This window comes from Chaetura pelagica, unplaced genomic scaffold (assembly GCF_000747805.2).
Source record: "Chaetura pelagica isolate M959 unplaced genomic scaffold, ChaPel_1.0 scaffold349, whole genome shotgun sequence".
In the NCBI taxonomy this organism is placed as follows: domain Eukaryota; kingdom Metazoa; phylum Chordata; class Aves; order Apodiformes; family Apodidae; genus Chaetura; species Chaetura pelagica.
In genome coordinates, this window is record NW_009954611.1 from 140064 (window position 1) to 151863 (window position 11800).

At 42.3% G+C, this 11800-nt stretch overlaps 1 protein-coding gene across 1 annotated transcript; it reads right to left on the reverse strand.

The window, feature by feature from the left end:
• Positions 1 to 227: 227 nt before the first annotated feature.
• PTGR1 (prostaglandin reductase 1) lies at positions 228 to 10167 on the reverse strand. Its single transcript, XM_010005456.1, has 10 exons — positions 10133 to 10167; positions 9333 to 9439; positions 8287 to 8332; positions 7504 to 7563; positions 6146 to 6313; positions 4653 to 4770; positions 4201 to 4356; positions 2521 to 2626; positions 1362 to 1480; positions 228 to 403 (listed from the first exon to the last, which is right to left on the reverse strand). The coding sequence occupies exons 2-10, from the start codon at positions 9436 to 9438 to the stop codon at positions 293 to 295; spliced, it is 990 nt and encodes a 329-aa protein (XP_010003758.1). The 5' UTR covers position 9439; positions 10133 to 10167; the 3' UTR covers positions 228 to 292.
• Between the last annotated feature and the right edge of the window lie 1633 nt (positions 10168 to 11800).

Below are 11800 nucleotides of genomic sequence, written 5' to 3' on the forward strand. Positions count from 1 at the left end.
TACAAGCCAATTCATAGGAAATGAAATGTTCAAGCCTCTGTAAATTCTGTTAAAGACCTGATAAAGTTCAGTAGTTTTAAGGTGCTTTTTTGGTGCAGCTTTGGGAAGCAACTTGAGTTCTTAGGAGCAAAGTGACAGTCGTATACTTAAGAGTTATTATCCCCATTATTAACAGAAGTTATCATCACCAAACATCCAGCAAAAAGACTGAAATATGCCTTTTGGTTAGTGAGTTAAAAGCACTTAACAGAATCACATCCTCCTGTGCCAGTCTCCCAGGAATATGTGACCTTCAGACTTTTACAACAGCTTTTCCAAGGTTTTCTCCCTTTAACATTCCAATAAAAGCCATTGGCATGTTCTCAAATCCTTCAGTGATGTGTTCATGGCACTTCACTTTTCCCTGTCAAACGTAAGAAAGGAAATTACTGAGTTTTCATTCACGAGCTGCCTATATTTTACCATCTTTAGGAAACTAAACTACAATAAAATTTTCTTCAGTTTCTATGTTTCATCTGAAACATGGAAGCTGGTTTACACCTGTGTAACTTTGCAAAACTAGGTAGACTGTTGTGAGGATCTGGTTTTGCTGAAAGACCTTCTCCTTGGAGTCATAACAGGGAGCAAAAGTCAGTTCTATAAAAACACCAGGACATATTTAGTGCTACTTGGTCCCCAAAAAAGGGACAGGTAGGGGATTAGTTCCCCAAAGGCAGGCGTGTCTCTCCCCATAGGAAATTATGCAATTGCAAATCCAAGTGATCAAAAGCTGACCCATCCCAAATCCTCATGTTTGTAAAAGCTAGAGGATCTTAGCATTCAATGTTCACAGTTACAAGCTTTGCACAGCCATGAATCAAGTGTTACACTCAGCCTCCATTCAAAAAAATAAAATGTAAGAATTTCCCTATTAAGTCCCTGTGAAACCTCAACTCCCGAGTTCACAAAAGCATCTGCTCTTTCTAGTAATTTGAGCACAACACTGCAATTAAAATAATTGCCAATACTACAAATGAAAGGAGACTTCTGAATGGGAAAGAGAGGAATTACTCTAAAGTATTAAACTCTTCATTGCCAGATAAGTGTTTTTAATTACTCTGGAAGCATCCTTTTTCAAAGCCCACAGGTATTCTGGAATGTATCTGAGTAATACCACGTCTCAACAAAGCAGAAGGGATCAGGCATGTTCCCTATGGTTTAAGTGTTCCCAAAAGGCTTGGTGATCAAGCCAGGTCGCAAAAAAAAGAACTACACCGAGACCTCATCTCAACGGCTATGACAGGAGACTCATTGAAAAGCCAGAAGCTAAGGTGTGAGTCCACCTTCCAGAAAACTACCACCCGCCCCCCCTCCTTCTTTACCTCCACGACCCATTTTAGCAGTGCCTTCAGACCTTCCTCCCGGCGGTTATTCCAGCGGCTCACAATAAACCCTTCCATTTGAAGCTCTTTGAAGAGCATGGGAATCTGAACATAAGGCCCTACAAGAGAAGGGAACCAGGAAACCACCTGCAGTATCAGTTTCATTTAAAACAAGACTCAATGCACAAAAAGAGCTTTTAGCCAGTAAAGACCACTGTACCACTTTGTTCCAGCCAGAAGCAACTGCTACATTTTCGAAACAGAATTTCCAGTATAAATGACCAGGGATTCACAGTCAGCCAGTCACCCAGGGAAACAAAGGCCTAATCTGTAAAGCTGTGGTGCTAAACACCCAACACTTCTGAAAACAGTTTAATTTATAAGTAAAGTCACTTCAGCTTCACCTGAGAGGCTTTAGCTGAAACCTGGGAACGCTGTTTTGTCAGCTTGTTTGATAGCCAGCCAAGGTCTCACGCTCATCCTAAATCTCAAAAAAGTTAGGCACGTTTATAAGAAGTTCCCTCATCACAAAAATGTTATAGTCTCCCCACTGTCCTATTTTTAAAATGGAGCCTAGGAATCCAAAGCGAGTTTGTTGTCAAGGAGAATTCAGACCTCCCATTTCTTCTAGAAGGCAAATCTGGAAAACTTCTTGAAAGTGAATATTAATCGCAACCGCAAATGCCAGCAGTTTCACCTCTAGATGAAATAATTGGGGGAAAAAAACAACCAAACAAACCCTAAGCTGCCTCATCGAAAACTCTGAGGGAAATCCATTCTGTCATCTCAAAGCATGTACTGTGTAAATGGCATCATGCCACCACACCTGTCATCTACTGATCTCTATCTGCTTAGAGCCCTGGGGAATCCTGTTTTAAGTAGTTTAGTCTCTCCTTCATTTCTAAGCAGCTAATGTTCACCATCCAATACAAATGTGTACAAAGGAGGATAAGTGCAGGTACGCACAAGGGCTGTGGTCTCACTCTGCTGTCCCAGAGCAGCAGTTGCCAAAATGTACACGCGTACATACACTCAAATCACATACAGGAAAAAAAAAACCCAACAAAACCAGTAACATCTCAAGAGACTCCCATTATGTCTTTCTCTCTGCCATCACCAAACAGGAAATAAATTTAGACACAAGAAAGCAGGCTCACACCTTTCTGAGGCACGGAGTCATTGTACTGAGAGATGGCTCCACAGATTGCAATCCTTCCATATTTCTTCATCTGGCTGATAGCAGTATAGGCAAATTCTCCACCCACCTACAAGAACCAAAGTATGTGCAGCGTGAGAGACAACCAGCGCTTGGTTTTGACTGCCAAACCTGCTGACCTTGCATTGTTGCACCAACTGGTTCAATGAAGGGTCGGAGAGGTGAGCTCCACTACTTGAAAGACTCAGTGACTACAGAAACCTTTACTCTTGGTCAGCAGCTATGAGAGCTCAATCTCACTCTTCTAAAAATTAGTTATCAACACAGGAAAACAGTTTCAATTCTGAACATGCTTCACAAAGCTTGGTTTGGAACTGTGGGACAGGACTTTCCCTTAGAAGGCTCTTCCTAACGGGCATATCTAGGGCCACTAAGAAGCAACACCCTGCTTTCCCCCTACACCAATCTGCACTTTTACCTCTTCACATCACAGTAATGTTTTTACTTCATGATTCTCATATCCCAAATAGGGATGTGCTGTTCTCAGAAACTTTTAACTGAGAAAAGCTGTGATAAAGTTTGCTGCTCAGGAGAGCTCTGTACAAAAGTTGTAAATAATAGGGAAGGGAACAGATGTGACCACAAAACCTATTTAAGATCTTGGCAGCAGGACATGAACTATAGAAGGGTAAGGCAAAGCAACCAGGATCTCCTCCACAGGGACAAGCACTTTGCCCTGCCACTATACATCTATCACATGGACTGCCAGGGCAAGGTGGATGTGTTGCAATTCACACAGAATGACAGTACTATCATCTGTGGATTGGCAGAGACACTGCTGAGCGAAAGACATGCAAAAGGGGTGAAGATGGCTGCCCTTTAAACTAGGTAGCTAGCCAGGGAGGTTTAGGCCAGTACCTCAGCTAATATCCCTCTGCCTGGTGTTGTATCAGGAGGTGTAATGCATACGTTAGCTATACACGGAAATTTAAAAAGTCAGGCCTTGTTCTCTGGCTTGAAGGTGAACTGACATGCTATGACTGCATCTGCACTGTTAAACTCTCAGCCTCCAAAACCAGACGGTCATATCCAGACAAGACTGTTGAGAACAGTTCACAGCCCCTGTTAACTTTAGCTGTACTTGGGAGAGGTCAGAAATGCCCTACAGGCCACTCTAGCAATTTTAAAAGTTGGTCTTGAGACTGTTTTGTTTACAGGTACCAGTGTAGCCACACGGACCATGTAATGTGGGGCAATCCACATGCAGTTTCCTTCTAGCAGGAGCAGAGAACCCCCTGTAGTCCAAGGTGGGGCCAGGAATGGAGCGCTCTCTGTTCAGCATCAGTTAAATGTTCACTCTGACCCTCAGCTTCCCAAAATGTGTCATAGTTTCCAGACAGTGAAGGTAAGCTTCTCTCCCTCTATTCACAAACATTGTCAACAACCGAGCTTAGCCTTTTGGTCCTTGTTCTTTCTGCTAGTGCCCAAGTCAGCTGCAGAAACTAAGTGTGGGAAGGGAACAAGAAAGCAGCTATCTCTTACAGAGACCATTTCTCAGTTAGATGGAACTCAATATTGAGTTCCTGGTGTAGTCTTCAATTAGATGTATACAATACTGAGTCCTTACTACAGTTTAAGGAAAATGACAGTCTGATCAGGGCAAGGCCCCCACTCTAAACTCACATTGTCAAAGAAACAGTCATAGCCATCAGGAGAGGCTTTACGCAGTGCTTCATCCAGAGATGTAACAGTCTTGTAATTAAAGGCTTCATCAAAGCCTATTTTTTTCAGATAGGCAACCTTGTCATCTGAGCCAGCACAGCCAACCACTTTGCAACCCTGCAAAGAAAGGAGAAAACATTTCCAAACATCCTCTCACAACACAGGCTAACATAGACAAGAGTGCTGGGTGGAGGGATAACCCTTGAAAACAGGCTGTTGTCACTACAGAAGTTCCTAAGCTGTAAAAAACATTCAACTAGCTTTGCTACATCTTCAGGAGCTTGTCCCATCTGAAGATCTCAAGACCTTACTGTAGGCATGGTTTCAGGGACACTTGCCTTTTTGATCATTCACAGTCTTGTCTTCCAGGTGAGCCTTCAGAGAAGCAAGGACAAGCAGTTCAAGCTACTCACCCCAATTTTAGCGAGCTGCCCCACCACTGAGCCCACAGCACCTGCTGCAGCATTAACCAGCACAGTATCTCCTGGCTTCATCTTGCAGACCTCCAGCAGGCCAAAATATGCAGTGAGGCTGTGAAGAAAATTAAGAATGCTCAGTGAGTAATAAAAGACCAGACAGAGATGTGACCTGACCACACTGAACCAAAATATCATCACAGCCAGAACAAGATTCAGTTTTCCTTATTCTTTATGAAACACAGAAATTAAAACAAACTTCTTGTTTTGGCTTAATCTTTTTGTTGAGTTTTTTTTATAGCTATCCCAGAAAAATACAGATACACTACTCAGAAACAGGATGCTGTGGCAGAAGTTTGCCTTTGGTGAAAGAAACTTTCCTTATGCTCACTAGCTGAAAGGAGAAACACGGATGCAACTCTGTAAGGTGACAACTCAGTTATCCACTGGAAGAGACATTAAATCCAAGCTAGACAGAGGTCAGTAGCCAGCTGGTATTTACCAGGTTCAGGCAAAGATTAAACAATAGTCATCACCAATCAAAGCTGGCAGAAAAAGAAAAAAAAAATGGTGGCAAAACCTTGCTGATCTGATAGGCACACTGCTCCTGAGGACTACTGTGTACAGCTATGGCTACTGGGTGAATAATAACCAGGAGGAATCACTAAAGTTTAGCTCAAGTATGTTCTGCGGCTCATATAAACATTAAATCAATGTGATCAACTGGCCCAGAATCCCAACAAACTTTTCTTCTAACTTCTAAATTCAAGCTTAGAGCTTCTTTCTTGGTCCAATCTGAAAGGGTGAACAGAATTCATCTAGCAGCTGCCTGGAAAAACACGCATTTTGCCTGAAGTAAAAATGAAATCTGGTAAGTTCTACATCACACTGAACGTTACATTCATTCTGAAAGCCATCAACAGGATGTTGAAAACAGACCTGTGTCAACAGGACTGACCAAGTCCTAATTTCCCTTACAAACTACAGAGAAAGAAAGAAGATGACGGAAAAACTGCAATAGTGAATACAGTCTGCTGCAGTGCAATTCAAAGGGCCTCTGTTCTGCTGCATGATATGATAGGTGTCATTTGCCATTTTGGGGGTAATTCTGGAAATATGGTGATAGCAGTAGAGTCAAATGAGCAAAAGCAGACGAGTTCAGGTGCCTGTGAAGTTTGAGTCTTTCCACTGAAGTTAATTCAGATTGAACTAGATTCTTTCCAGTTTCTCCTAGATCCTCTTCCTACCTTACTACAACTCTTCAAGGAGAAGCACCATAACCTCCAAGGCAAATCGCCTCTGATCTAGAGGATGGGCCAAACTTCAGGCCCTCTATAGGGTAAGGGCAAGCGCAAGCACACATTTTTTTACCAAAGTGAGCACACAATATGCTGGTAGCACAAAATGGGGGGAAAAGGTCACATAGATAGTCAGAAACATCCTGCTCAGCAAAATCTGGAGAACAGTTGCCTTTGCATCTTAGAACTGACCCTGGCATGCCAACTGTTCCAAGAGCCAGAGATTTGGAGAGTGATTCTGGCCAACCGGCAGGAAGGAGGTGTAGGTCTTTCCCATCAGAGATGAAATGAGTTCTCCAGCCACTTCCAGCCACGACAAAGGCCCCCACTGAGAAAGCAGGATTCTTACTTTCTACAACCCTGTTTCGAAGAAGAAAAAAAATAATATTGTGTCAGAGACAAATTATTACTAGCTCTTCCCTCCTTTATTCCTGTTACCTTGTGATGTAGGAGAAAATAAATATTTTACATCAGGATATTTATCCCATACCTGCTGATGCTGTAGGCTTCTGATGTCTTCCTGAAATATCTGTAATCTCTCATCACCAGAGGAATATTGGGCAAGATTATTCTAGAATCAGCCCTGCCCACAACAAATATATTCCCACATGGATGCCAACTTTTTTTTTTACTAGACCAGTCTGCTATGAATTCAGACTTTTGTGTGTTAGCAGGGTGGAAAGATGATGCTGGGATTTAAGAGCAGAAAAACAAGAAGTCACAGACGTAACAAGCAGTTCCCTTCTCAAACAACTTGCACCTCATTTAAATGTTGAAGATCCTGAAGATGGAACCTCTTGGGGTAACAAAATCAGACAGAAAGAAGTATCTAATAACAGTTCATACCTGCAGTGTCTCTATGTCAAATGAAAATTGCACTTTCTTAGCCCAATGGGAAAACTACATGGGGAAGGGGCAGGTAACCAGCTTTGAAATACTGTAAGCAGTTGGCCTTCAGTTCAGCAGACTTGGTTATTAATTTATCCCAGCCCTCAGTGTTCCTGCAGAGAAAAGCAAGACTCAAAGGCCACAGATATTCCTGGACAGCAATTTAGAGGCAGCACAGCAGGAACAAGCTGTCAAAGGGAAGCATCTGTGTAGCTAATTTGTCACAGGCTTGGGACAATTAGGTTAGATAACCCTCTGGCTACAGCTGTATCTTAGGTAATGCTGAGGTAGTCTCAGCTGGAGTAGATAGTATGCATGGTTTTGGGCATGCAGTGGGCATATCAGATTTTAAAATGTGAAGTTCACACTTATAGCAGGTACAATGGTTGGGCCTTCATACCTCTGTTTCTAAAAACTTCCTTTTAAAACATTATTACCAGAAATAACATGTAGATTGTATTAGAGGCCTAAATACTCCCCAAGAAGGCAAAAGAGGTTCTTAGAGGAAAACCACATTTCAACCAACTACAGATAAGAACACAGTTGCAGAAGTATGTAGAGTCAAGTCAAGAATAGCTAATGCAGGCTGCAGACGTCTCGAATGTCTGTATACTCCTTTAAGGTCTGCCATGTGTAAGGATAAAAAAACCCAGAGATCTTACCTGGCAACCTGTGTGCCTATCATTATGTCCCCTTCCTTCATGTCCCTTTGGCTGTAAGGTCTGTAAAACAGGCAGAGATGGCTTACTGTGAGCAACTTTAATGATGCTCCAGATATGCTACAAAGTAGTTGCTACTGTCTGATCAAAAAGAGAGCACAGGCAGTGATGTTGAACAGATCACAAAGAGCTTGTGATTGTAATGACATAACTGGATGTCTTCCGTAGTCAGCTATCTTAGCATTCCATTGTGATCAAATACTGGGCTAGAGTGTTGGGGACACAAGAGCATTAATCTTCCCAGCATGATCCACCACAAAAAGCTGAGACTCCAAAAAACTATCTCGGACACTAGGGTCTACCAGGCTTCTACAAAGTACCCAGTGTCCCTGTGCTTGGACCTATTAACACGGGCATATCAGCCATTTCCGACTTAGAATATGTATCCTTAAGTACAAGTTTGCTAAGATAAGTGAAGTGCTACTGCAACAGGTCCACAGTCTCATTTGAGTCTGTTGCAATTCAGTGGAAGAGCTACGACAAGAAACAACAAGAAAGCTCAAGAAAACTCTAGGGCTCCAGCATCATTATCCTAACATCTGGTTGAATCTGACACAGCTCCATATTGGGAGTCTTGTTATTTATATACATTTTATAAAAAGCAGACAAAGGCACCTGGGACTCTGGCAACAACGGGTGATGTGCTCACAGCATATGTTATTTTGAGGTTTAAGTCAGAGATCAAATGATCTTAGCTAGAAATTTAAAAAGAAGAAAAATATATACCTCATGTAAGGATCAACACTGAGAAACACTGATTCAAGCAGCAATTCTGCAATAAAAGACAAAGCAAATTCCTGGGCATTAGCAGTGCAGTAAAGCATACTTTCCACAAGCCAGTCTTTAAGCAAAAGCAATAGGAACTCCTGTCAGCTCAAAAACCCCATGTATCATGATCCTTTAGGGAAAAACCGCCATAAGAAAGTACTACATTAGCTTTGTCTGGATTATCGTTGTGCTATTACAAAAGACACTTTCTGTAGTGTCTCTTTAGGAGGCTAGGTTCTTTTCAATGCACTTTATCTGCTTCCTCTCTAGAGGTGGCTCAAGAGGCCAGAACACATAAGCAAAATATACTGACTTACTTTCAACCCATATAAAATGCCTTCTCATGATTCAACCACCAGCAGCTAGAAAGAAACCACAGGTCAAAGACAAACACTGCTTTGCTGGCTTAAACACCTGACTGTCTCTAAGCCCACTAGTTCTTGTGAAATATACTGTTAAACAAATTTTAATTTAAATTATCATTCAGGCAGCAATTTTAGCTGTTCATCTCCACCTACCACCTTCTCCAGCTTTCTCCAAAGGATTTTGCAAAATAAAGTAGATTCAAACTTTTCACCAGTAAAGCCTGTTTGGGTTTTACTAGTTATCTCATTGTTGTGTGTCACAGTTCAATTATTTCTTTCTAAGTTAAACAAATTGTCTGTATTTTGGACTCTCATTTGCAAACACATTTCAATGCCTTTGCTATCAGGCACCACATGTGATTAGGCAGTGTGAGACTGTGAAAGGCATACCACAGCTGCTACGTGCTGGATTTCAACTGCTCAGGCAGTTTCTAGAGGTATCATCAGAAGGCAGCATGTCTTAAAACCCACCAAACCATAAGCATACATGTTCTTCAGCAACTGCCCTTCTCTGCTAAGGTGCATGGCTTGCCACAGGCCATGGCAAAACATACTCTAAAACCCAAGCCAGATTCTACAGATGCAGCCACTTGTCAGACAACCCCTGAATAAAATAAAAACAGGTGGCACTCCACTTACCTCCATCCTTTAGGTTTGGGAGCTCTATCTTTTTCAGTTCAAAGTCACTGGTTTTGGGGAAACCCTCAAAATGCTTCTTCAGAACCCACACCCTGGCAGTCACCATCCTGCACAACAAACAGCACAGCCAAAGATGACCCATCAAAGAGAAACCCAACAGTGCTGGACTGCTCATGAAAGCTGGCTAAGCCTTAATGAAGCAGAGTGGTATCTTGATAAAGTGCCACCACACAAGACAGCCTTTGTTGGCATCCTGTGGCAATTATCATCAGATCAAGAAACTGTGTTAAAAGCCCCCTGATTGCCTAAGCAACCCTGAGCTTCTTGCAACCTGCCAGACCTCCCTGTCTGCTGCCTGCAAGCCCTGATGTGGGAAGTCAGCTCCAGAAAGATGTACAGCTCCCACTCTGAAGAAACTGGAGAGGGAAAATCTACCTGTTTAGCTTATGTCAGTTATGGAGAAAAAAAAGTCCTGGAAGGGAAAAAAAAAATCCACCAGTTAAACTCCCTCTTTTGCTCCAATTACATGAGGTGAATACTGATCAAAACTTACACAGCTTAACAACTCTTACAAACTTGAACCAAAGTGCAAGTGAGAAATACAAAGGTAAGGAAGACATATGTTGAAAGACAATGCTTCTCAGTTGCCAAGTTCCAGGCTTGGAACTGGGAGCATATTGTCAGCAGCATTGTCCATACAAGATGGAAACAAATAACTTGCCTTCATATTACCCTCACAGTCCCCTTTTCCTTTCTATAAACAAGAAAATCCACAAGGGCAAAGAAAGAGAAATTTATACTTAGAGCAGGCAGGTGGAAAACTGTGTCTTCTACTGTCAAGGTCAGTCAATAACGTTCTGCACCGGATTCCGTCTGTGTTGGACTCCTTCAATCACACACCTCCTAAAAGGTGAAGACATGTGCTTTTATCAACAGAGCAGGTACCGCCCTTAGTCCACCTTCCCATGAGCCACTGTAACACCTCAGTAAAGCTGGCACAGGGCACACCCAATGTCAGCCACCTTTCTCCTACTAAGATCTGAGATCATCCTTACTGACGGCTCCAATTCAGCACGCAGCCGGTTGCACAGAAATGTTCTCCAACACGATAAGATAAATACACAAAACTCACAGTCCTAGAAACCACAAAATACTGCAGTCTGGGGACCAAGACTGTTCCACAGAGCAGGAAATTCTTCAAATCACATTTTACCACTCCGGCCCTAAAACTCTTTAAGAGTTCTGCTACTGGGGAAAAAAGTCTAATTAAAAACTATTATAAACTTCATGGTTCCATTATTTAACACTGCAAATGATCCATATGTATGCCACTATGATAGGGGAACACTATGATGCCATTAACATGGTGAGATGTCTCCAAGCTCTCAAAAGACATCTGTACTCAAGTGCGTGTTCTGACATCTTCACTGCTCCCAGTGAAGGGATCTAAAGGATTAGAGCTTGCATGGCTATGCCTCCTGCATACTGGGATCTGCGTGCATTGCAGAGCCACCTTAAGAAAGTGTAGCAAGCTCTGGCAGTTTGCCTCAGCTGTGTTGCAACAAAGCATACCTCAGGAAGAAAACTTTGTCCATGGACTGTCTGCCCTCAGCTTTCATTTTTCTTGTGAAAAATATTACATTAGAATTGTCCTGAAAGTGGGGCCCGTTACCCAGTGTGAAAGGGGCCAATCTACACAGAGTCAAGAGATTTGCTTTAATATCCAGTTCTGAGCAGAACAGAGCAGGCGGGTGTTCCACAAAGCAAGCCCAGTTTCCTAAAACACAAGTGCTACTTTTATAGCCAAAAACCGGAGAATGAACTTTAACGTTATTCTATCACTGGCACACACGATGGGCCACTAATCCCTCGCTTCCATTTCCAGTGGCAATGCTCAGGAATTTCTCTGCCCGTGCTCAAAGAGTGAGGGGCTTGTTGTTAGCAGGGGTCCCTCTACCCCTTGGTGTGAATTTCAGTATGCTAATGGCTCATTAATATATCAATACAGTGATTTCAATTACTCAGTGGTTTTTTCCCCAGTGCTCAAGGCTGTAAGCAAGACAAGCTGTGGGCAGTGCTCCTGTCCATCCTTTTCATCTGTCCTGCAGGCCTGTCTCAAGGCTGGGCTGGTGACTGCTTGGGGCATGTTTTTCCCAAATCTGAATCTGGTTTTGTATAATTCTTACTGTTTCACTGTTATCTAGGCCATGTTTTTATTCTGTGTGTCCCCTATGTTCTCTTTTATGTGATTTTATTTTTTTCCCAAATATTATTTTCTTCCCCAAATTTCACTTATTTCAATTAATAACTGACATCAATATGGAGAGTGGAAAGTGTAAGGAGACCCATATGTTTAACTACAAAGTAGCTGCAGACAAAAGTACTAATTAGGAAGAGAGACCTGAGAAAGTAATTTTTAAAACCCTGAACTTTTAAAAGACACACAAGCAAGGACCAGGGAGCACAGG